Genomic DNA, 26,382 nt, shown 5'->3' with positions numbered 1-26,382 from the left:
GTTTAGAATTTAAGAATTTGATGCTTCATTCCTGAACAGTCCAGATTTGCACTTAAAATATAAGCATAATGATTATCTGCAAAACCTATCACCTCAGATGGAGAAATTGTGCATTTGACAAGACTAAGCAAAATGATACTAAATACCCACGTCCAACTCTTGATTCAAATCTGACTTGGAAAAGGTAGTGGACAGGAATACAGAAGTGTTTCAGTTGGGTATATGGCCACATTTCTTGTCAAAGCAGCCTGGACATGGTTTTGCTTAATCACACTGCTTCTGGAAGTATCACTGGTCCTCGGCCCAGACCATCCTCTTTCCTAGGGTCAGACAAGAATCCAGGAGCTTTTCTTGGTATGATACAGGCAGAAGGGCCTCTTGCCTTCAGTTCGTCACAGTGCCAGTGATAACCTCATTCTCCAAGTCCATGACGTGCCTTAAGGACAGAAGTTCTGGGGCTCCTGTGCCAAGCTTGGGCACTATGCTCACAGGAAACCATTTTCCCTTTGATGTTTTGCTGCCTCCGCAGGGCACTTCCGGAAATGGGGCTTGGTCCTGTTAGTGCTGTTAACTTGACTACCTCTGTCCCCTTCCAAGCCTAGGGAAGTCACCTTTCTTCCTGCCACCTCTACTCCATCCTACCGTCTCTTAACGAGGGTGGGCTTTCCAGGAAGCCGTTTGTCGTCAAGCAGTTTCTTATTTCTGCCTGGTAAACATAAACCTCCCATGGGGTGAAGTAACATGAAGGCCTTGCTTCCTGCTTTGAAAAGGAGAGTGAAAACATACAAATAAAAATCTCAACATATTATTCTGCCTCAGAGGTTACTTTCTGAAAAAGTATGATTTGATGTGTAATTGACATACAGTAAACTGCACACATTAAAACTGCACAATTTGGTCTGTTTTGACATATGTATAAACCCGTGAAATCATCACCGTAATCAAGATAATGACCATATCCACCACCAGCAAAACTTTCTTTGTGCCCCTTTGTAATTCCTCCCGCCCACTCCTCCCTTCCCCAGGAAACCGCTGATCTGCTTTCTGTCACTATAGATTGACTTGTTTTCATTTTCTAGAGTTACATATAAATGGAAGCATACAGTATGTACTCTTTTTGTCTAACTTCTTTCACTCAGTGTAACTGTTTTGAAATCTATCTGTGTTGTAGCATGCATCAATAGATTATTCTTTTTTGTCGCTGAGTAACAGAGATGGGAGTGAGGAGCCTAGGGTGCAAAATGCAAGGAGGCACTCACTCTCAGGACCCTGCAAAGGCAGCGCTGGCACTTCCATGACCCTGGGAGTGAGCGCCTCCTTACATTTTTCACTCTAGGTTCCTCACTTGCTTCCTTCTAATCCCAGTCCTGCTCCATAGTATTCCATTGTGTGGATATTACATAATTTGTTTATCCATTTACCTGTTCATAGACATATGATTGTTTCCTAATTTGGGTTGTCTATTATGAAGAAAGTTGTTATAAATACTCATGAGTCTTTGTATAGACAGACACTTTTATTTCTCTTGGGTAAATACCTAGGAGTGGAGTGGCTACATAATATGATAGGTATATGTCTGTGTGGGTCTATTTCTGGATTTTTCCTCTTTCATTGATATATTTGTCTATCTTTACACCAATATCACACTGTCTTGATAACTGTCGCTTTATAATAACCTTAAAATCTATTGTCAGTCTTCCCTCTTTGATCTTCTTTTTCAAAATTGCTTTGGCTATTCTGGGTCTTTGCATTTCTATGTGAATATTAGAATAATTTTGTTTATTTAAACAAAAATGCCTGTTAAGACTTTGGGTAGAATAGACATCTTAATAGTATTGAGTTTTTGACCCTTGAACATTGTATATATCTCCATTTATTTAGATCTTTAATTTCTCTCAACAATGTTGGGTAGTTTTCATTGTATAAGTCTTTCACATCTTTTGTCATGTTTATCCCTAAGTATTTTATAATTTTTGATGCTACTCTAACTTGTATTTGTTCACTACTAGTATATGGAAATGCAACCAATTGTTGTGTATTACTAACTCATTTATTAGCTATGGTAGTAGCTTTTTTGTAGATTCTCTCTGATTTTTTACTATAACTGATCTTATTATCTGCAATTAAAAACAGTTTACTTCTTTCCAATATGGGTGCTTTTTATTATTTTTTTTCCCCTTGCCTTATTGCTCTATCTGGAAGTTGTAATATAATGGTTTTTTTATTGAGGTATAATTGACATATAATATTATACTAGGTTCAGGTTTACAACATAATGATTCTTTATTTGTATGTATCGCTAAATGATCACCATAATAAGTCTAATTAACATCTGTCACCATACGTAGCGAAAAAAATTTTTTTCTTGTGATGAGAACTTTAAGATCTACTCTCTTAGCAGCTTTCAAATACGCAATAGCGTATTATTAACTATAATGACCATGTTGTACATTACATACTCATGACTTATTTATTGTATAACTGGAAGTTTATATCTTTTGTCTCCCTTCACGCATTTCACCTATTCCCCACCCCCTGCCTCTGACAACCATCAATCTGTTCTCTGTATCTACAAATTTAGGTTTTTCTGTTTTTTAGATTCCACATATAAGTTAGATCATGCAGTATTCATCTTTCTCTGTCTGACTTATTTCACTTAGCATGATGCCCTCAAGGTTCATCCATGCTGTCGCAAATGGCAAGATTTCATTCTTTTTTATGGCCAAATGATATTCCTCTCCATGTGTGTCTATGTGTGTGTGTGTGTATGTGTGTGACATTTTCTTTATCCATTCATCCATCGATGGACACTTAGATTGTTTCCATATCTTGGCTGTTGTAAATAATGCTGCAATGAACATGGAGGTTATATATATGTTTTTGAGTTAGCGTTTTTGTTTTCTTTGGAGAAATCCAAGAAGTAGAATTGCAAGATCACATGGCAGTCTATTTTTAGTTTTTTGAGGACACTCCATACTGTTTTCCATAGTGGCTGCATCAATTTACTTTCCCACCAATAGTGCGCAAGGATTCCCTTTTGTCCACATCCTCACCAACACTTTTTATTTCTTGTCTTTTTCATAATAGCCATTTTAACAGGTGTGAGGTGATATCTCATCGTGGTTTTGATTTGTGTTTCCCTACCAAACTTTTCATCATTGTGAAATACCATCTTCGTTCTTTGTCTTGAAATCTTTTGTGTCTGGTGCTGATATAACCACTCTTGCTTTCTTTGGATTAAGTTTTCATGGTATATCTTTTTCCATTCTTTTACTTGTAACTTATGTGGGTTTTTATATTTAAAGTATGTTTCTCATAGGTAATATATAGTTTAAACTTAAAAAAAATCCAATCTGACAATCTCTACTTTCTAATTAGACTATTTAGACCATTTATATTTAATGGGAGTATTTATATGGCTAATCAAAAATCTATATTTTTGCCATTTGTTTTCTGTTTATCCTATCTTTTTTATTTCCTTTATTCTGACTTTTTTTTCAATTGATTGAATTTTTTATGATTCCGTTTTATCTCTTCTTGAATTACTGGCATTAAGTCTTTTAAAAAATATTATTTTAGTGCTTGCTTTAGGATTTACAGTGTACATCTTTAAATAAAGTCTATCTTCAAGTGATATTGTATCACTTCACATAGAGTATAACAACCTTTCAACAAGATAATTTTCTTTGTTTCCCTTCAAATCTTCATGCTATTGTTGTCATGCATTTTACTTTCGTATATCTTGTAAACCCCACAATATGTTGTTATTATTTTTCTTTAAAGAGTCCATTACCACTTAAAGAGACAGAAATAGCATGAAAAATCAATATATATTTACTTTGTAATTGCCATTTTGAATGGGAAATTTGCTCTCATCTCTATCTTTGGTCCTCTGTTCATAGTATGTCCTTTTCCTCTGGCTGCTCTTAAAATTTTCTCTTTATCGCCTGCTTTAAAAAATTGGATTATGATATGCTGCAGTGTAGTTTTCTCCAAGCTTTTTGTGCTTCAGTTCATTGAGCTACTTGGGTTTACAGTTTTCACCAATTTGAAAAAATTTCCATCATTTTTTATTCAAATGACTTTTTGTCCTCCTCCCTTCTCTTCTTCAAAGAATCCATTTCCATATATATTAGGATGCTTGAAATTGTTCACAACTTCCTGATGTTCTGCTTTTTGTTAATTGATTGATTAATTGATTGATTCTCTTTTCTGTCATTGTTTCATTAAAGATTATTTCTACTGCTGTCTTTAAGTTCATGAATCTTTACTTCAATGTATAACCTGCTTTGATTCCATCCAATGTATTTTATCTCACATGTTCAAGTTTTATCTTTAGAAATTTGATTTACATCTTTTCTACGTTGTCTATAGCTCTCCTTGTATTTCTGAACACATGTAATACAGTTATAACTGTTTTAATGTTCTCTTTTTCCAGTTCTAATTTCTATATTAATTCAGAATCAGTTTCAATTGATTGGTATTTTTTTCTCATTGTAGTTCTATTCCCATGCTTGTCTACATGCCCAGTATTTTTTTTTTAATGCGTGGGACATATTTCTACGAAAAAATTATTCAGTATTTATCTGAAATTTAAATTTAGCTAGGAATCCTGTATTTTATCTGATAACCCTATGTCCTGAGAGCTCTAGTCCCCTTGATCTCTCCAGACCCTTCTCTTTGGCTCCTCAACTCAGGGCATCCTCCAGCTTCTGCCTAAGTTCTCACTTACTGTACTGCAGCCTGAATACTCTCTCATGGCAGTAAGCTGGTACCATTGTAGGGCTCATCTTCTCTGTTTCCTCTCTCAAGGATTGCTGTCCTTTGTTGTCTGATATTCATTCTATTGAAACTCAGTTTATCATGTACTTTGTCCACTTTTTGGTTGTTTTACCAAGGAGAGTAAATCTGTTCCCTGTTAGTCCCTATTACTCTATCTTGGTTGGAAGTGGAAGTCCATCTCCAGAGGTTATTATTGTTAGCTGGAGGCCAAAACATGGTGCTTTTGGGGGCCAAAGCTGTGTTCAACTCCTTTGTAGGAGACTTTACTGGCTTTTCTCCATAGTTTTGTGCAATCAGCTATCTAGAAGAAAAGAATGCTATACATCATAGAGGGCACCTGCTGATAATGAGGATGACTGACTACTGTTGGGAAACTGATTAGAAGTGTGTGCCTGCTAATAAGGGAATGGGGATGGGCCATGGGGTTATTACCAAATAAAAGGATAAATCAGCACCTTACATTATGTTATATTACGTGTCAGAATTTGGTCCAAAAGATAGATTTGGCTGAGGATCAATGCTTGGATGATTGATTGGTAATAAGTTTGGAGACAGGGCCAGGAAGAAAAGGCAAAGGGGCTGGCCTGGTGGTGCAGCGGTTAAATGCGCACATTCCACTTCTCAGCGGCCCGGGGTTCGCTCGCCTGGATCCCGGGTGCGGACATGGCACTACTTGGCATGCCATGCTGTGGTAGGCGTCCCACATATAAAGTAGAGGAAGATGGGCATGGATGTTAGCTCAGGGCCAGGCTTTCTCAGCAAAAAGAGGAGGACTGGCAGTAGTTAGCTCAGGGCTAATCTTCCTCAAAAAATAGAAAGAAAAGGCAAAGAGAGTGAGGTTAATCAAACTGGGGTCATAGAGGGACTTAGAAAGGTTCAGGCCGCTTCTTTCCTACCAATAATCAGTTACATTCTCCATGGTGGTCTCTGGAAATAAAAATAAAAGCATTTCCTTTCTTTACTCATTGGTTTCTCTTGGTCTAGCCATATGCCGCTATCCTCTGGGAATGTCAGGGGGCCATATTCCAGATGAGGACATCACAGCTTCCAGTCAGTGGTCAGAATCCACAGCTGCCAAATATGGAAGGTAAGGATGGCTACCCCAAGAAAGCCTGAGTTCTGTGTTGAACAGTTTTCCTGACTTAAGGGGCTAGGAAAGAAGGGTACTTGGTGGGCACCGGTGGGAATGATGCAAGGACATCAAGTGGGCCTGTTTTCAGGGTCCGGCAGCATGTGGTGGCCTAGTAACCTCATTCCAACCACAGAGGCCCTAGAACCACACCACCCACAGCATATGGGTTCGTTGATATGCAGTGAATTTGCTTTGCTTCACTTTCTCACTGTGAGCTGCTGCAGGAAGGGGACTACAGTGGTAGCATGAGAAGGGGTGGATTGTGTAGGACACTGGGAGCTGGAGACTCGGTCTTCTTCTCGGTGAGTGTCTGTGAAACATCACTCATAGTGCAAAGCATCAAGGACTTAAACAGACATTGAGGCCTCCAGCAAGTTCTTCCCTTCTCTCAAGGATATCTCCCGCAAAAGGGCCAACTTCATCCATAAACAGAGTATGGTGGGTTCCTTGTGGTCTAATACAAGGGGTCCCCTAAAGCAATAAATATCTTTGTCAAAAACTACTCTGCTTGTTAGGGCCTAATCCTCCTCCTGGAATCTAATTCTTTCAGTATAAAGTATTGATTTCTGTTAAAATGGAATCACCCTTAAGAAAAACAACCCTGGTAAACCTCCATAATTTCTATCTCAGTGTGTAAAAGATTAGAGTGATGGTTGGTGGGGTTTGAAGGGAGCAGCAATTAGTAGGTGACATCTGTGAGAAAAGACACATTCCAGGGAACAGGGAAAGTGGTAAGAGGTTCCTCAAAGAAATCGTATACTGATTTCACAATTTTCCTCACTGGTGGCTCAGCCTGGAGGTAATAAAATGAAACTGGATTATTTACTATTCCCCTGACATACTCTTACCCTTCACTCTCACCATGGGTTTCCGCAACTTTTTGCTGGGTTCCCATGCCCATCCTGCTGGTTAAAATTCACTGTGTTACATAACCCACACTGGAGATCTTCTTATACCTCCCTCCCTACTCCTATAACTTGATATCCAGGCAAGGAGTGGCTAACCTTGTCATACTGAGATTGAAAGTGGGAGGGGGATGGTAAAATGACTCAGTGTGGGAGTAGAGGGTAGAAAGGGTTTCATTGTGTGGGACCTCCCTTGAGATCTCAAAATTAGGATGGGAAATGAAGGCTACATGTCATCTGAAGGCCTCTAGCTCCCTGGTGGTGACTGTCTTTCTGGGTTTCGTAGTGCTCCAGGGAGAGGGAACTGACCACAAGTGGGTACTGTGGTGTCAGTCAGACTGGTGGAGAAAACCCCAAGAGTCCATCTGGTCTGAACTCCCAGCCTGCTCTCTCCCCTCAGGTCAGGGTAACTGCTGGCTGTGGACTGGTAAATAACTCTGTGGTTTCATGATTGCTCCCTCTCTCCCCAACCTTCATCTTTTAAGGCTGGATTCAGAAGAAGGGGATGGAGCCTGGTGTCCTGAGATTCCAGTGGAACCTGATGACCTGAAAGAGTTTCTGCAGATTGACTTGCACACCCTGCACTTTATCACTCTGGTGGGGACCCAGGGGCGCCATGCAGGGGGCCATGGCATTGAGTTTGCCCCCATGTACAAGATCAATTACAGTCGGGATGGCACTCGCTGGATCTCTTGGCGGAACCGGCATGGGAAACAGGTAGGCAGAAGAGACATCCAGACCCTGGGATGTCCAGGACTGTATTTTGACTTAGGCTAGAAAAGGTATATATATATCCACAGTCCTGGCATGAACTTGTAAATATGTGACCCAAGATGAGGGGGTGGGGAGGGAGCATAGAGAGGAATATCAAGGCTGCCGAGAAAGCTGAGTAGATGTATTCTGCTCTTTGAATGAAAAAGAGAGGGTCCATCAAAGGGGTGATGACTTAGGGGTTGAAGAAGAGTCAACATGACTCCATAGCATCTCCTCACTCTCTCTTCTCTCTCCTCAGGTGCTGGATGGAAATAGTAACCCTTATGACATTTTCCTAAAGGACTTGGAGCCACCCATTGTGGCCAGATTTGTCCGCTTCATTCCGGTCACCGACCACTCCATGAATGTGTGCATGAGAGTGGAGCTTTATGGCTGTGTCTGGCTTGGTAGGTCTCAAGAGAGAGAACTTATAGAGCTTATTAAAAACTCCAACCCCTGGGAAATAAAGGCAATCAAATCAGAAAGGGATGGGATTACTGATCACCAAGAAGGGATTCCCTCTTGGTTAGAGTAAAGAAAGCAATATTGTTCATCCACCCAGTACCTGGAATAATGCATTCAGTGACACTCTGCAGACTGTCACTGAGGAGTGCTCCTCAGCAGTGCTCCCTGTGTGCCCAGATTGAGTCCCGTGTGGACATAGTGCATGAAGTGTCATCCTTGAAGCCTCAGGTAGCTCTCTGGGATAGTTGGTCCGAGCAGCAGGCGCATCTCCTTCTCAAAGGTGCTGACACATGTGTGTTTCCTTTGACAGATGGCTTGGTGTCTTACAATGCTCCAGCTGGACAGCAGTTCGTACTCCCTGGAGGCTCCATCATTTATCTGAATGATTCTGTCTATGATGGAGCCGTTGGGTACAGGTAAATTCTGGGAAACTTTGGTCATCAGAATGGGAAATGGCCACTAGAACAGAATAATATTTTATCATGGGTTGGGATCAGTAAACAATCAATCAACCAACTAGTGTTTACTTAGACCCTTTACTATGCATTGTGAGATAATTTAATAAAGTAAAATATGTAGTCTTTATTTGCAAGAAACTTAGAGGCTGGTTTTGGAAGGCAAAGTAATCACAAGGAAAACACTAAATTACGCAAAGGAAAGGTTAAGCTTTGTATTATGGACCTAAGTATGGTAGCCATATTTTTTGGCCCTCAAAACAGGACATGTCATCTGACATGAATAGTGGCCTACTTATGGAGACAAACGGCCAGAGAATTGAAGTTATAAGTATAATAAATTGGACAGATCAAGAAGTTCAGGAAGAATGAACCCCATAAATATAAATGCTGTAGAAACTGTGAAAATGAGACTAGTAAGGCTTATAATAGACAAGGAAAGTTTCTAGGATGAGATGATAATTGGAGCAAAGGAGATAGGTAGAAGGGAATAGAGGAAAGGAAGCAAGACTGAGAACAAGAACGACCTGACTATAGAAGAAGGTAGGGCTGGGAGCAGCAGAAGGACCAATGGATAGTCCTGAAATGGACCAATGGAGGGCCATGATGGAGAAGTATGTTCAGATACAGGAGGAATTTAGGATTGGATAAGAGATATTCCCACTTATCCCACTTTACCCCAAGCCATGCCATTCTTCTACCCACTTCAACACTTTTCTCTCTCTTAGCTTGGTCTTTGTCTGCAAAGATTGAGCCTGGCAGAGAGGTCAGACCATAGTGAAATCCAGACTAGATGATGGAGGTTGCTAGTGGTTGAGATAGAGAGATTAGTGAGTCTCAGGAATAGGAGTGTGGAATTACAGTACTTGCAAGGGCTCAGGTGTGAAGAGCAAACTACTGCCCCCAGCTGCCATCGCCTGGTGATGACCTGACTCATCCAGTATTCTATCCCTAGTCACTTCCTCTCCATCTCCTTAGTCACTCTTCTTCCCCATTTGCTTAAACTGTCTTGGCGTTATTTCACTCAGCCACACCCCAACTGGCATATACTCAAGGAATAGAGGAAATCAGAGATTGAGTGGATAAATCTTTGCTAATTAGCTATACTGTGTGCAAGGAATTTGGCTAGACATGGTAGGTATTCAAATAGAATGAAATTATTGATCTTATGATTAAGCAGTGGGGGCTAAAATAGGATATAATTTGCTGTGACATAAGCATCAAGTAAGAGATATCATATGTGTGCTCTGGGGTTCCAAAGAAAGAGGAAGCCACAGTAGGAAAGCACAGCATTGGGGGTGGAAACAGCTGGATTCACGTAATAAAAGTTGCTTCTGTTTGCCATGTGACTTAGGTGATAAAATGTATAAGAAAAGCATTTTGTAAAGGTAAAATGTTATATACATGTAAGTTATTATCTAATTGGAGGACCAGTAAGACGTGATGGAATAGATGAAATCAGAAATGGGCCCCAAAGAATGGGTAGACCTTTCACAGGCAAAGAATCTTGAGATGGCATTTTAGGCAGAGGCACTAGCATGAGGACAAAAGAATCACACTGTAAAGTTTAGAGGAATGTCCAGGAGAGATCAACAGTTTAGCTAACCATGGGCCATATTTATGTAGCAAAGCACTAGTTGAGAGGCATCACAAGGCAGATTATGTCATATTTTGGAGGCAGTTGAATGTCAGGGTCAGGAAGAAGTGGAGAAGGACGGAATGGAGGAGGAGGAGCTGTTGTTCATCAACATAATCATCAACATAATGAGTCACTGAAGAGTTTTAAAGCTGGGGAAGGACGTGACTGGAACTGTGCTTTTGACCGATTAATCATGCAGCATGTAAAGGTTAGATTTGAGTGGAAGGAGGAGGTAATGAGGGACATTTTCTAATTCCAAATTCTGTCAGATGAAACAAATTAAGGACCAAGGCCATAGTGGGGACTGGGGAATGGGAACAAGGAGACATTCATTTAGGGAACATTTGCAATCTGATTGGATGTAGGGGGCTAGATGAAACATGATAGTTTAGGTGACTGAAACAGTGGAGATGACATTTATTCATTCAACAAATATATTTTGACTGCTTACTATGCACTAGGTACTTTCAGTGAATACGAAAGAGAAGTGCAATTGACAGAAATGGGAAATCCAGGTGAAAGATTTAGTTTAGAAAAAGATGATGATGGATCTAGTCTGGGATATAAGTTTAAGGGACTGACAGGACATTCAAATGGAGAAATAAGACAGGTGCTAGAAATATGGCTCTGAACCCCAGCGGACTGATAAAAAATAATTAGAGAGATTTAGACGCAATCAGCTTCCATGCAATAATTGAGGTAATGAAATATCGAGTTGGGGTGTGGCTGAGTGTTGAGGTACAAGCTACCTAATTCAGAGTCTCAGGAAATAGTCATAGAAGCAAAAGCGATTTTTTTTTAATTAAAAAAATTCCAAATGTCATATCCGCTTGTTGTAGTAATTCTAACAATTCTAAAGTGTATGAAGTAACAGAGAAATTTTCTTTCCTTATCCCTTCCCCTTGATTTAATTTTGATTACGGAAAAACTGAAATTCTCTGAAATTAAGGAGAAAATAAATTAAATTCCTTTTCATTTGTGTTACTTTTCATAAGACTTTCATGGGGCTTAATTTTTCTGGGAACAATGGGAAATATATTTATTGCAAGTAAACTTATGTTCTCCTAGCCTTCTGATCTGTAGAGAGAAGAAAAAGATGACAAAACCTTGGAAGGGGGATCCAGGCTCTGGTCACTGTGGATAAGGCCAGTCAAATTTTATAATTTGCCAAACATTTTGCAATGAACAAATATATTTAAGAATGCATCTGTAAGGCTGGCATAATCACTCTTAATCATTTTTGTAATTCACAAATTTTCTATATCACTGGTCTGGCTGTAACCTCACGGGTCACATGCATTATTGCTTGAGGGTGAGTAGCCCCATCTCTTTATTTGGGAGACTCCTGACATATCTTCCAGAGCTTGAGATGCAGAGCTTGAGAGAGAAGTTCCACATGATAGGTTCTTGCTCCGTCCCTCCGTAAAAAGAAGGAAGACCTCTTTCTGTTCTTCAAACAGGCAAATTAACATAAATATGCGTACATCTCATCCAGCAGGCAGGAATCCGGCCAACTCAGCCACAAAACAGAGGCTTACACTCCAAGGTGGAAAGCCTGCCAAGCTAGAAAACAAAACGAAAGCCAATGCCTCTGACCCTCATGTAATCCACGCATTTTACTCCATGAGTCCAGTATTCTATAAATGTAATTAAAATTAATTATAAATTAGTATTTAAATTGGGCAAAGATTACTTATTTATTTTTTTTGCACATTAATTTGCTATCAGATTGGGTTGTTGGAGATGTGGGATAAAAGAGGGTATGCCCGACTTCTCTGAAGTTGATTCACTGAACAAAGACAACAAGCAAAGGAGTCAGAAAATTTCCGACGAGCTCCGGGACCCTTTATTTAGTGATGGGCAAGTGCTACTAGCTACCAGTGTTCATTCTATGTGTTCATTCATTCATTCATTCATTTACTCCTTAGTGGACTTATTAAACAAATGCATTTGATAATACTGAGTTATTATTATATTCTGTATATAAGAATAGACAAGGATACAATGAATTATGAAAGCTTTTCATATAAAATGATAAAATACTGTTTAAAAGTTTTGCTACTAAATGAGTAAGCATCAAATATTCTGTAAAATCCATTTATATGAAATTCTTAGCTCTCCACTGATGCAGGATAAATGAGTCTATGCTATAAAATATATTGGATTTTCGGTAATCCTTCAACTTCCAAGATTATCAGCCCTTACAAAATCCGGGGAGAAGAAGCTGGGTAAAAGCTTTTCCGTGAACGTGTAATTAACTCCAGGTTCCTCTCTCCCTTTGCCTTCTCCTCTCCTGGTCTGAGCAGCATGACTGAAGGGCTGGGTCAGTTGACAGATGGGGTGTCTGGCCTGGACGATTTCACCCAGACCCATGAGTACCATGTGTGGCCCGGCTATGACTACGTGGGCTGGAGGAACGAGAGTGCCACCAATGGTTACATCGAGATCATGTTTGAATTTGACCGCATCAGGAATTTCACTACTATGAAGGTCAGTGGAGTGAGGTGTGGTGGAACTTCAAAGAGGCCAAAATCATGGTGTGGCAGAAAAAAGGCATGCGAGAGAGAACCCTGCGACAATACCAGCAGAACTGACTTCAAATACATAATCTGTAACTAACTAGCTACATGCGTTTCACAAGTAACTTCACTTTCTGGGTTTGTTTCTTCCTTTGTAAATAAGGGGGTTAGACTAGGTCACTGGTTCTCCATGTTTGTTTTTCTTGTTCCAGCACCAGAGTGGATGTATACATTAGGCACAGAGGGCAGTGTCTAGGGCCCATGAAAATGTTTTAACTTCTTTTAACGTCAGAAGAAAAATGAACTTTTAGGGTCAAAAATTATTTTCATCTGTTTAACAACACAGTTGTAAAATATAATTTTTAACATATTTTATGGAGGGAGGGCCCCACAAAGGCAAAGTGACTAGGGCCCAAGGAAGTCATTATATGGCCCTGCGCTACATTCCCCAGGGAGAGGACCTACTCTTCTCAGTAAAGGCAGCTCATTGCAACTCTGATTCTCAGTGGGAGACGAAGGGACTCTGTATTTTGAACCTCTGCCCATCCCTAGAGTTTCCTCTACCACTGCAGCACTGAGAAATCGTGTTAGAAGATTCCATACTCTTCTGTTCCCAGAGTTCTTTGTTTCCGTATCTATTGCAAGAGCACATCGATTGTCATTTGTCTGTGTATGTATCTAGTCTCTTACTAGACTTCAAGCTCCTCTAAGGTAGGAGGACTTTGACTCTGCTTTCTGATCTCTGTACTTGAGTGGTTGAAAATATGCTGGCTCAAGGAACATTTGTGAGGGAACAAATGATATCCTTTATCGCCTACTCTAACCACTATCGTTATAAATATCTCTGCTACTTTGGGTAGAAGGCAGAGGAGAAATGATGAACAGGAATAGGACACTGGCAAATAGTATTTTCTTAACTGTAAACAGAAACTTCAAGGCGAGGCTGAGGGTAGGGAGGCGGACTCGCTGTTACTCCTGGCCGGGCCAACATCAGGATTCAAGACCTCAGGCCCTGGACTTGGGTCTGTCTTCTCTGTGGGATCTCTGTGACTCTTTGTGCAGTTAGAGGAGTTGGTACCCAATAGGTGAGACTCAAGGCTGAGAGTAAGGTAGGGTGGGTTTAACCTAAGTCTGCTGTAAGGCCTAAAATGTAAATTATTAGATTTTTTTATGGGTGTGGCTAAAATACCATCACCTAAAAGTCTGTATTATAATGCAAGCATTTTACCTGGGGGAGAGTAAGATGTTAAATAATTAATGTCTTAAATGCAAAGCAGAAGTTATTTTATCAATTTATTATCAGAGAGCAGCTGCGAGAGAGTAGGTAAATTTTGTTGAGTGGTTGGATAGAAGCCAGAAGTCTTGGGGAAGGTGCAGACTGGGCGTGTGCTGGAACATGGTACCTGCAGACACTGAGAAGAGCCTGGGCCTTTAAGGCTGGAGTTCCATTTTCTCTGAGGTGGGCCCTTCCAGGAGAGCTCAACTTTGTTGTAAGGGTTGAGGACATCTCTTTTAATAAAATGATGAGTTTTCTGATACTTAGCTCAAATGACTATTTTCCTTTTCTCTTACTCAATCCCAAGTATGTTTCAGAGAGGAAGGAAGGGAAGAGAGGAAAAGTCCTGACAGAAAGTGACCAGATTGGGTGCTAAACCTGAGTTCTAAGCTTGAGGAAAACTGAGACTTAAGGGTAGAGAGGAAAGTCCTTTTGCTGAATGTAAGAAAGAGACCCAAGGAGCTTTTGTGGTTCACATATAACACTTACAGATTTCTGAAGGAGCATGAGAGGACTCCAGTATAAGCCCCAAGAAAGAGGGTGGGCAAGTGAATTTGACCTCACCTGTGGATCTCTGTTTATCTGTTATTTTTCCCCATCAATAGTTGGGTACAGAATTTTAACGGCGAACAAATTGTTGACTCTGCCTTTATTTACACGCAGCCCTCAGCTTCAGTATTTGTTTCCTAAATTCATTTATTCTTCTATCTATCTTTGTTACTAATTTAGCAACAGTCTTTGGAGTGTGTATAGTGCTGGGCTAGGTTCTGGGGGTAAACGGTTGAATAAGAAGTGGCCCCTACCTTGGGAAAATTTCCAGCTCAGTGGGAGAAGACACTATTTATTTTTCAAAAGGAGATATGTAGGATGTAGGATGATATGGGGACCTAGAAGAGGGAAAACTCTTTATCATCAAGGATTCCTGGTAGACAAAAAGTTGTTATTCTTGGCACAGACTTAGAGTCAAAAAGAAAATCCATGTCTATAATATTACTCCCACTTGTTAATATGATAACATCTCCTAATAGGATTAATAGCTATTAGTTTAATGAATAAATATGTAAGATGAGAACAGAAAGATCAACGCATGCCCAGTCTGCCAGTATATTGTTCAAGGATGGCTCTCTGGCAGTTGTAAAACATAAGTGTGTGCAATTGTGTGTAACATATTATCCTTCATAGATTTGTTGTGGAGGAGAAGGGAAATATGAATAGTAACAAAACTATACTTCAAGAGAAAATTTATTGTATTTCTGAATAATGTGTAAATCCATATGTACCTATTAATATGTGTATCAATTTATTATATGCCATTGGGAGAATCTCTAGCCCCACAAAGAATAAAATGTATTTTAAACTCTCCATAAAAGTATAATATTTAGTTAATAGGCTTTGATCTTCCTGAGTCTCCAGCAGCTCCTGTTTAAGTAGTTTATGACAAGTCAAAATTATTCAAAAGCATATTCTGAGGGGGGCCAGCCCCATGCTCGAGTGGTTAAGTTCGCACGCTCTGCTTCAGTGGCCCAGGGTTTTGCCAGTTCGGATCCTGGGCATGGACATGGCATTGCTCATCGGGCCATGCTGAGGCGGCATCCCACATGCCACAACTAGAAGGACCCACAGCTAAAAATACACAGCTATGTACTAGGGGGCTTTGGGGAGAAGAAGGAAAATAAAATCTTTTTTTAAAAAAAAAAAAGCATATCCTGAAATGAGAAGATGCCAGAACCTCTCAAGGTCAAACACATTTCTAGCACATTTTAATTTTTCTGAGACAAATAAAAAATAAAAGATGACTTTCATGTCACTGATGTCTTCTAGGAGTAGTTTTTCTTTCCTAGGCAAATTACTGCCCGTTTAACACACTCCCTGAAATATACTTAAAATATACCATTAAAATATATTAATACGTTAGAAAAAGTATTCTTTATTTTTTTTAAGATTGGCACCTGAACTAACAACTGTTGCCAATCATCTTCTTTTTTTTCATTCTTCTCCCCAAAGCCCCTCAGTACCTAGTTGTAGATTCTAGTTGTGAGTGCCTCTGGTTGTGCTATGTGGGATGCCACCTCAGCACGGCCTGATGAGTTGTGCCATGTTGGCGCCCAGGATCTGAAACGGCGAAACCCTGGGCCGCTGAAGCAGAGCGCATGAACTTAACCACGTGGCCATGGGGCCAGTCGCAAAAAATGTATTCTATTTATTAAATAAATATGTAAATCCACAAGGGAATGAAATCCTATGTTATTTATTTGCATTCCAGGAGAATTCCCAAAACATCTGTAGGAGAGATTATTCCCTTCCCCACAGGCTACTTATCCAACACTTTGCAGATTTCAAAACATCTGAAAATTCTATTGAAGCTGTAGATGGTATTTCTTTGATTTTGTTCTTAGCCTTGCTCCGTTGACTTGCGTTCCATCAACTGGGACTAATTGATCCCAAGTAAAGTATTAACACATGTTTTCAACATCAAAACATTTAGAGGAAAATCCAAATGGAAAAAAATTAAGGCAATTTGCTCCCTTTCCGTGTGGCATGGCGTGTGGAATGAGCACTGGGGTAAGGTTCTAGCCTCAGTTCTGTTGTTGACTGACCACAGGCAAGTCAAACTTCTCTGAGCGCCAGTTTCCTCATTAGTAAATAGAGAGTTGGACTACATGACTTTTAAAGTTTCCGGTTGCTCTAATATGCTCTGATTCTATTCTTTCAGAGAATCTCTGATCTGTTTCTTTGGTCATTGAATTTCTATAATCATTGCTGCTAAATAAATTCTGAATGGCAATCCTGTATTGACTATCTAGAGACTAGAGGAAGGTATTGAAGATAGTTAAACAATTACAATTCAGGACCTAAGCAAGACATTAAAATGGAACAGCAGATCTATTTCAAGAATGACAATGATGCTTTGCCAACCTATGAAGTCTTTAAATTCAGGTGATAGTGACCAGCAAAGCTCCATTTTCCATGTAAGACTGAGGCAGCGGAAATGTTACTGAACTACCGTGAGAGACTTGACTTAGTTACAAATATGCACGTTCTGTTTTTGAGGGTATGAAACACAGCAAGCTGCTACAGAGGAAGTGTTGCAAAATCTTTTTTCCTTATGACCCTTAAAAGCCATACAAAGATCTGGGTGAGAGAGTCATGACAGCAGGCGAGAGGACGCAAGCTACCTTCCCAAAGACATTTTCTCATCTCAGGAAATATCTATGAGGAGGATTTGGTGCCCTCGTCAGAAGGGCTTTACCTAAACTGAATTTAATTGAGAGAGAATTAAGTTTTGTGTCTCTGGCTGAAAAATGCTAATACACAGCACTTGAAAAGAGATTTCTAAAGGGAAAGATGAAATTGTTTTGGATTGTGTATTATTTCAGGTTTCCCAACTAAACTTGTTGGAAGGAATGGACTGGCTTTGGAATATATGTAGGAGGAAGGACAATGGAGGTCTTCCTCTTACCCTAGTTCAGAATAGCTTGATTCTGGTAGACGGCAACTGTGTTTGAGAGGATTTATAGGCTTGAGAGTGTTAAGGGCAAGGAAGTACCTGGGAACATGTTGGTCCAGACCTCATTTAACAGATGAGGAAAGTACACCCAGCAACACGAAATGAGGTGGCCAGAGGCACACAGTTGCCTAGAAGGGACTGAGATAGCCACCCAGGCTTTATAAGGCTAGACCAATGTATCACTGGCATTGTGAAGTTCCTGGAAGGGAAAATCCAAAAGACGCAGAGTACCAACTCTTCACCAAGGGTGGTACTTACAGAAACTGTTTAGTATGTTACTGGGTTAGCTTGCACTGTGTCCCCATGCCACCTAGCAGTGTCAGCTGTCACTCACATGCCTCTTTCTCTGCCAGGTCCACTGCAACAACATGTTTGCTAAAGGTGTGAAGATCTTTAAGGAGGTACAGTGCTACTTCCGCTCTGAGGCCAATGAGTGGGAACCTAATGCCGTCTCCTTTCCCCTTGTCCTGGATGACGTCAACCCCAGCGCTCGCTTCGTCACCGTGCCTCTCCATCACCGCATGGCCAGTGCCATCAAGTGCCAATACCATTTTGCTGACACCTGGATGATGTTCAGTGAGATCACCTTCCAGTCAGGTTGGGAGCTCAGGGGCCCTAGGGGAAGTGGGAGCAGGGTAGTGAGGGAGGCAGGCACATGTCTGGAGCTTCTCATGGTCAGGTCTCTGGGAGGAGGAGGCTCGTACAGGTGGCTTCTCCTTGGTGGATAGAGGGAATCTTTTGTGCAACTAGTTTTAAGTGTGGAAGGGCAGAGATGAGACTGGAAGTGGACAGAATATTTACTTGGCTCTCACGTATTTGCCTAAAAGAGGTGTAAGATAAAGGATTTAAAATAATGAGTCCAATGTGTTAAAAACTTTGTATAAATTAAGTCAGTTAAGGGGAAGCACACCTAATGAGCACTACTAAAATGTTTAAATGAAAATTTATAAATAAATAACATTGATTTGTAGCCGCTACCTTCTGTCATCCAGTAGACTGGAGATTATATCTACAGGCTAATTTGAATCAAGTTCAGTATTTATTTTCATCAAGGATTTTTCGTAGACAGTGCTGTGTACTTGGTGTTGAGCCCCATCACTGGGATGCGATGCTAGATTCTCTGACTTTTAGTGACGCTGAGATATTAGTGATACTCAGGTGGTTACCTCTTCAGGGGAAATTTCCCCACAAACTTCTACCTTAGGTTTTACCCTCCACTGATGACCACTGCTCGAATTACTTATTTCACTGGGGATTGCCAAATGGTGATTTCCTAATTCTGTTATTCCTTCTGCATTTATTAGCTGAATTTCTTCTGAATAGAAGAACTATTCCTCAGGTACTTGTTCACCCTGAGGTACAGTTCACCTTGGAAGGGCAGCATTACATGATTAATTATTTCTCCTCATCAATTTTGAGTAATGAGTTGATGCCCTAGCAACCTTCCATGGTGTCTACTGAGTTTTGATTTTCATCCTTGTTTTTTTTCAGCATCATTATGCATTCATTGCTTTTTATAAATTCAATATGTTTAGTCAATTGCTATTATCCTTCTTTTTGATGCTCAAATTGTCCTATGTTTGACCAGTGCACACACCTTTAAGCTGGCTCTGTGTTCTTTGGATTGGACCCTATAAGCTTTTCATAACTATCTTATTTTCTGAAATAGCAAGATGCCCCAAGCTCATTTTGAACATTTACTGCCCTAGATGTGAAATCAACTACTTCCTCAAGCAGTGTTGGTTCCTTTGAGTGGGGAATGGTATTTAGAGACCACAAACTGGGCAATAGGGACTGTGCTTAGTCTTGAAAAGTTAAAAGGCGTTTAGGAAATTGTCTATACCACCATAATTTAGATGGGGATACAAACTCTATACAATGACTTTTCAAAAGATGCTCAAAGTGGCACCAACGATAAGTGGTCAGAAGGAGAAAGGCCACTAGAGAGTAATTTGTAACGCACAGTGTCAAAAGAGTGGAAGCAAAGCACATATAAGCAAAAAATAACAGAAGAGAGGAGGAGAGACTAATTTAAAGATAAGCCAGAAGATCGCATACTTCCTGATTAGATTTTTAAAAGAAGAAAATTGTGAGATGGTTTGCTCATTAAGATGTACTGATAAGGATATAGAACATATGCTTAGAAAAACAGGTTTGGTGCCTCAATGCCTTCTGTTATAATGATTTAATCTAAGAGTAAATGACTGATTATTTTATGTGAAGTTTTTATTAAGAGCAGAAATTTAGATGTTCAAAGGCAGTGTCATTTACATCGTAAGTGTTAACTGGGGGACAATAGATTTCCATCCATGCTCAAGGATTCTCTCAGCAGAGTAATTGGTACACTTATCTTATCGTAGCTAATTATAGCTTTGGATGATAGTTTTTGGCTTCTGGAATCTCCTAAACTTTAAATCCAATGTCGTGACAATATTAATTTTCTGTGGAGCCAGAGGACCCATTCATGTAGATGCCAAATACCTCCCTATTTATACAATAGTGCTGAGAAGAAGAAAAATTAGGATTTCTGGAGAAAATGTTTCTTGGAAGGGAAATACATATTCTAATTCTTGGCCTCCTTGATTAGACAAATCAGAGGGTAAAATGAGTTGCCAACATCAATCTGGCAAATACGCTTTTGGGGTCTAAGAAGCTGCAACATCACAGCAAAGGGCATTGTAATATCAATAATCTATAAGGATGAAGCCTTAATTTATAAATTAAAGGGCTAGGGCAATAAAGCATAGTGAAAACCCTTTTATAAACAATTTAACTTCCTTGAAGGAAAGAGCATCTTAGCACTATGTCTATTCCATGCCCACTTAGCCACTGTATTCTCTCTGCGTTTTGCTGAATTTGAGTCTCATTTCCTATGCACAGTTTATTATAATGTGTGGTCACACTCTTCTCAACCACTGTTTCTTAAACTTTTCGTACCATGACACCTAGTACGTGATAAGTTAAACAAAAATTTTACAAAAGAAAAGTTTCCCTTACCACATAGATGAATGGTGGTATTTTTTAATTTACTATATTACGTGATTTCATTTTTAAGAAAGGCTAGTGGCAACCCACTAAGCTGATTTCATAATGTGCTTGCTCACAGTCTGCCTTCAGAAAAACCACTGCATAGCTGTCTTCTCCCAGCTCTGACTTACCCTTGTTTTGTAACAGATGCTGCAATGTACAATAACTCTGGAGCCCTGCCCACCTTGCCTGTGGCACCCACAACCTACGGTACGTGTGATTCCTAGTTATAAAAACTAAGTTGAAGTGATCTCCTGGAGGATGGAGAAGGGTGGAGATTTGCAAAGGCCTGACTGTCTGTGTAGGAGGCTCGATCCCAGGCAGCTTTGTGTGAAGAGTAGCCCTGGAAAGATAGGGCAGTTCACCTCCAAAGTTAAGGGCCTAAACTTACTCTCTTTCCTGCTGGTTCATGTGATTCTTCAGCCCAGGCAGAGTCTAGCATTGTTCCAATTGTTCCATGAAAGTTTGGGAAGCTTGAGGCAAGAACAGGGAAAGGGACATTTCTAGGTAAGACTCATAGTGGGGATCTCAATGAAAGAGTGGAAGTCTGTGAAACAAATTGCTAGTCTCACTAATTGGAGAGACATATGCAAAAGTATATCCACACATGAGTGAAATCATATGGTGTTTGTCTTTGTCTGCCTTATTTCACTTAACATAATACCCTCAAGGTCCATCCATGTTGTGGCAAATGGGATGATTTTGTCTTTTTTATGGCTGAGTAGTATTTCATTTATATATATATATATACCATATCCTCTTTATCACTTCATCTGTTGATGGGCACTTGGGTTGTTTCCACGTCTTGGCTATTGTATACACCTGAAATTTGCACAATGTTATAAGCCAATATGACCTCAATAAAATAATTTTTAAAAAGTATATCCATTGCTTCAGACAGTCACTGGCCATATGAGCCAGCAATCTGGGAAACACGTATGATCGAGTGTCTCCAAAGGGGACTCAGGAACCTTGGCTTGTCTCAAAGAATGCAAATTGTGAAACTGGTTCTTCATCTGTTTTTCACAAGGTGTGATTAGGAGTCAGTAGACCCAGGTTTTGATAATAAAGGAGGAAAATTTTGGGACAAATGGAAAACCTCTCCATTATCCAGTCTGATACATGAGGATGAAGAGGCTACTGTCCCATAGAGGAGGTCTGTAGGATATAGGAGCAAAGTAATACAAAAGTAGCAAGACCAAGAGGAAGCAGAAATGTTACAGTGCATTTTGTGGAATTATCCTGAAGGAAAAGGTTTTACCTCCTTGTATCCGGTCCAATCCCTCATACTTTTCCTTGTCCCATGAAATGATAATAGTCTCCATCTTTTTCTTCCTGGTCACAGATCCAATGCTTAAAGTTGATGACAGCAACACTCGGATCCTGATTGGCTGCCTGGTGGCCATTATATTCATCCTCCTGGCCATCATTGTCATCATCCTCTGGAGGCAGTTCTGGCAGAAAATGCTGGAGAAGGTGAGGAGGTGCAGAACAATCATGGGTTAGGAAGCTGCTCTTCCCTTTCCTAAGCCACTGTTATCCTGGGAGTAACTGGCAAATTACAAAAATTTGTCAATGGTCAGAGTTAACTAAGGCTACCAAGAAGCACAGGAATGGAGAAGCTTGTTCCTGAGAGTAGGCAGAAAAGAATAAGCTAAGTCCATTTTCTTATTTTTAGAATGGAGATCTTGGAACCTCCCTAGCTAGATCAGAAAACTCTTACCAAAACATTGAATTTCAACTTGGGCATCCCACTTGAAGATTTAGATTCACTGAGTTTGGGAGAGAGTGCAGGCATCTGTATTTTTTTAAAAAATTAACAAGTAATTCTGATGCACAACCAATACCTAGCTAAAATTTCTGATAATGCTGTTCCTTGTCTTCCTTTTCTGTTTGCTTGTTTGGTTTGAGTATGTGTATGTGTGTGTGTGCATGTAGAAAAACAGCCAGTCTCATTAATATCCAAGCCAAGTTTCTCACAATTCTATTCCTACTTCTTTGTGTACTTGAAAGTTATGACTATGCACACCTGAGTCCCTCCTCAGATTCTTTTTATCCATGCCAAATTATCTGAATAAATTTTTATTACATTTGTTTAACACTTTACAATCTACAAAGACTTTTTTTCACATGTATCATTTTACTTGAACCTCATTGAATAATGGTGAGTTAGGCATAGCAGTTATATTTAACTGTTTTTCTGATGAGAAAATGTGATATGCTCAAAGTCCTTCAGCTAATATCCTGTTTTCTATGCTCATTCCAATTGTCAATATTGAAATATGTTGACTTCTTTTTTTCCAAAATATGTGCATTCCACCAAAGAAGGAATATCTATGACTTTTCTTGGTTTCTTAGGCCAAATAGCAGCTCTCTGGGCACTGTTACTAAGTATGTGATGCTCTTGGGTTCTGCTGCTGATTAAGTGTTTATACCTTTGGCCGTGGATCCCTTCCCTGTTCAATGACTTCAAATAGACCTGGACTGTGAGAGGCCATAGAAACTCTGGGCTGTGAGGCTTTGAACTGCCCATCACAGGGAGGGAACAGGGGGGAGGGTAGAGCCTATGTGGAGTACATGCCAGAAGAGGGGCAAGAGCACCATGACGATGGACATGAATCTCCAGAACTCTTTGAGTGTAGGAAAGGAAGGAAGGGGCTCAAATCAGAGAAGTGAGGGAAAGACCCAGACAAGTAGCCTGAAATTCCTTCTAATCTGTTCCACATTCAGTGGAGATGGTTGAGGTTTATTTTAAGGCTTTTGGGCAGGACTATTTCACAGAAGAGAGGGTCTTTTTGCTTCCCACAAGGACCTTATCATCAGTCCGTAAACACTTTACCTAATACAAAGCTTTCAGTCCATTAATAGAGACTGAAGACTGAAAAGCCGAATCCATAGAGAGCTTACCACTGGCATGATGAGGCAGTATCAAACTTTTCTTCTTTCTTCTTTTATCAAAACCTTTCCAGAATTCTGGAACACTCTGGGTATCTAAATTCCAAGGTGAGGAATAGTTAAGAGTGGTAGCGTTGGGAGCTGGTGATCTGAAGGTTCATTGGAAAGCTTGAAGCTGGTGTATGTCCATATTGAACAGTCTGTTATGACTGAATTTTAGTTAGGGGGGAGGGTCTGTGTACTCTACTCTATGAGCTGTTTTTCTCTTTGAGCCAGAACTTACCATACTTGTCTGGATTTTTCTTCTGGGTCCCATTGGAATATATTCATGGGCTGAAGAGAAATGTTCATTTGGAGACTCTCTGGGTAAAAGGGAAAGCAAAAATTTGGCCCTTGAATATTTAACTTGGCCCTTCAAGAAATTCTTTCTACAGCTGTACATCCTGAGTAAGATAACTCAAGATGCTCTGAAATGACAAAGGATTTCTTCCTGGGGCCAGAATTTTCTGTGGAAAACCCTCAAGCATATACATAAATTCCAAGAAACATTACTCCAAACAGCTTTATATTATAGCATTATTTGTAGGATAATTTTGATGGTGTCCTCAGCATTCTTTCTTTGAGAAACTCTACCCATATTTATTGAATACCTTCTATGTGCTGGGCTCCATGCTCAGTGTTGGGGATATTACTGTAACAAAGAATCTTTCGGTCTAAGGGATGAGGCAGACATCTAAGTTTCTTCATTGAGCATCCAAAGTGTATTTGCTGGAGTGGAGCATTTGATATGGTTAAATCCAAATAGTTATATATATTCAGATTCTGGAATTTTCCTTTCGAAGGCAGGCAGGTCACATTAGATAGAATGCCAAAACAATTAGTTGTTTTATTCTTCTTATTCTTATATTAGGTGTAATTCACCTTGATATTTCCAGACGCTTAGGGCTTTCCTTTCCTATTTTGTAGCCATTTTACTTTTGGTTCATAAAACTGCAGGGTCGAGGGGGTATTTCCTTAACCTACAGTGCCAGAGTGATCAGTAATAAATCAGTAATTTATGTCTACAGAAAATCAAAGCAGTTGTAGGATAAGTCAGCAAAATCCATTGTTTAATAGGACATTGAAAACTCTGTAAGATTGAGAAGTCCTTTGATTGGCTCCTGATAGGTTCTTATAACATCGTGGAAATACTGCTTATGAATGCTTCAATGAAAGTTAATGAATGTTGGCAGTGTAGAAATTTGGAGGTCAAATTCTGTCTTGAAGAAATGAAGGATTATTCTAAGTTTCTACAACATAGGCATTTGTAGAACAGATGGCGTTCCTGTCACTTGCAGTGCTTCTGCAGTTTGAGTATTAATGAGTTATTTCATCCGAGTGGAAGAGCTGAGTTTAAGAAGAGGACGTGATGATTCCCTTTGTACTAACATGCCTTTCTCCCTATCCTTCTCCTTCAGGCTTCCCGGAGGATGCTGGATGATGAAATGACAGTCAGCCTTTCCCTGCCAAGCGAGTCCAGCATGTTCAACAATAACCGTTCCTCATCACCAAGTGAGCAGGAATCCAACTCCACTTATGATCGCATCTTTCCCCTTCGCCCTGACTACCAGGAGCCATCCAGGCTGATACGAAAACTTCCGGAATTTGCTCCAGGGGAGGAAGAGTCAGGTGAGGATGAAACAGTGGGCAGAGAATTGAGGGAGAAGCTTTGATAAGCATTATGAAGGTGTGACACTATTGCTCCTACTCAACCAAATCTAGTTTCAGTCTAGAGAAGTCTACATTCTCCTGAGAAGTTCACCCTCTCTTTCTAGACTTGGTCTGCTGCTGCTCATAGCCTAATCTGAGGGCTTCTCCTTTGCTACTGTAAATAGCAGATGTTTGGAAGGACCCACAGTCAAAAGAGGAAGAAAATAAAAAGAGTTACTAAGGTGTTAACACCGGAAGAACGTAAACAGTCCAACTAGTTCAGTCTCCTCCTTTTACGTAAGAGTAAATTGAGAAGGCCCCCAGAGAGTACGCACCCAATACCAAACATCATTTGGGGTAAATTCAGGACTAGAATTTCACTTGGAAAAAAAAATAATAAATGAAGCTAAAGACATCCAGAGATTCCCAGTTTCTTAGCCATCTGGATAATTGAGTTATCTAATTTTTGTTGATTTCTCTTTGGTGAAAATTTATTGGAATAACACAAGATTTTGTTACGAGAGTAGGTATTTCTTGCCTTTTCCATAAAAGCATTGCTTTGGTAAAACAGTGCCAATTGATTCACATCCCAATGTTTTTAAAAAGTGGAGCAGAGTGACATCAGAAGGGACTCTGGGGTCATCACTGAGGCTCAGAGCAGCTTTTCCATGAGATTAGCAACTGAAAGTGGCCCAAGTCAATAGAAGAAGACTTGTGTTGTTCAGGAGAGAGTTAGGTGGAGAAGGAGACAGGACTAAATGTGAAAGCATAGGCTTTCCAAGGAGTCTTTCTGAAGAAAGAAAGGAAACTGACACGGATTCATCACTCAATAGATAGCAAACTTTGAAAGAGATTGAACTCAGGAAATTTTACAGAGACAGCAAGAAAAAAATATAAACTAATTTATTTCCTAGGCTGAACTGAAGTAATGTGCCTATTTTCTGAAGTCTAAAATATCCCTCTCCCCTCATATTTTAAGTCAGATGCGTGTTAAACTAGATCATATAAATTTAATCAGAAAGTTTTTTAATCCCTAAAATAGGCTATTAAATCAGTGAGAGTGTCTTAAAATTAAGAAAATATGCTATTAAATCTTCAACTTTTAATATTCCCACTCTTGTATATCGTGAACCTTTTCATAGCTTCACCACAGCTCGGCAAGATTAGTCAAGGAGATTGTTAATGACCATGTAATATGAGGAGAATAAAAAGATAAACTGATGCCCTGCATTCTGAAGGCCCCAAGGGTGTCTAGAGGAACCATTCTCTAAATAAGAATGTCATGGAGTAGATTAAGCTGTCTTAAGGGCATGTTCTAGCCCTCCTCTCAGATTTTC

General features: G+C 39.9%; 1 protein-coding gene across 9 annotated transcripts in view; it reads left to right on the top strand.

Moving 5' to 3' along the window:
• The window catches only part of DDR2 (discoidin domain receptor tyrosine kinase 2), a 152,836-nt gene that overhangs the window by 116,979 nt on the left and 9,475 nt on the right, over positions 1–26,382 (top strand). For 5 of the 9 annotated variants that reach the window (XR_011536874.1, XM_070608193.1, XM_070608195.1 and 2 more), the window contains 10 exons: positions 5,767–5,869; positions 7,305–7,536; positions 7,832–7,979; positions 8,348–8,453; positions 11,860–11,991; positions 12,438–12,621; positions 17,788–18,031; positions 20,609–20,671; positions 21,807–21,937; positions 24,814–25,024. Coding sequence is in view for 8 of the 9 variants with exons in the window: in XM_070608193.1 (XP_070464294.1) it covers positions 5,767–5,869; positions 7,305–7,536; positions 7,832–7,979; positions 8,348–8,453; positions 11,860–11,991; positions 12,438–12,621; positions 17,788–18,031; positions 20,609–20,671; positions 21,807–21,937; positions 24,814–25,024 (1,554 nt within the window). In the remaining variant the exon portion in view is untranslated. The remainder of the gene's footprint in view (positions 1–5,766; positions 5,870–7,304; positions 7,537–7,831; positions 7,980–8,347; positions 8,454–11,859; positions 11,992–12,437; positions 12,622–17,787; positions 18,032–20,608; positions 20,672–21,806; positions 21,938–24,813; positions 25,025–26,382) is intronic. The other 4 variants (XM_070608196.1, XM_070608197.1, XM_008533319.2 and 1 more) reach the window with 1 other exon arrangement.

This window comes from Equus przewalskii, unplaced genomic scaffold (genome assembly GCF_037783145.1).
Source record: "Equus przewalskii isolate Varuska unplaced genomic scaffold, EquPr2 ChrUn-5, whole genome shotgun sequence".
NCBI lineage: Eukaryota > Metazoa > Chordata > Mammalia > Perissodactyla > Equidae > Equus > Equus przewalskii.
Note: the sequence above shows the minus strand (reverse complement) of the source record. Positions and strands in the feature narration are given on the sequence as shown.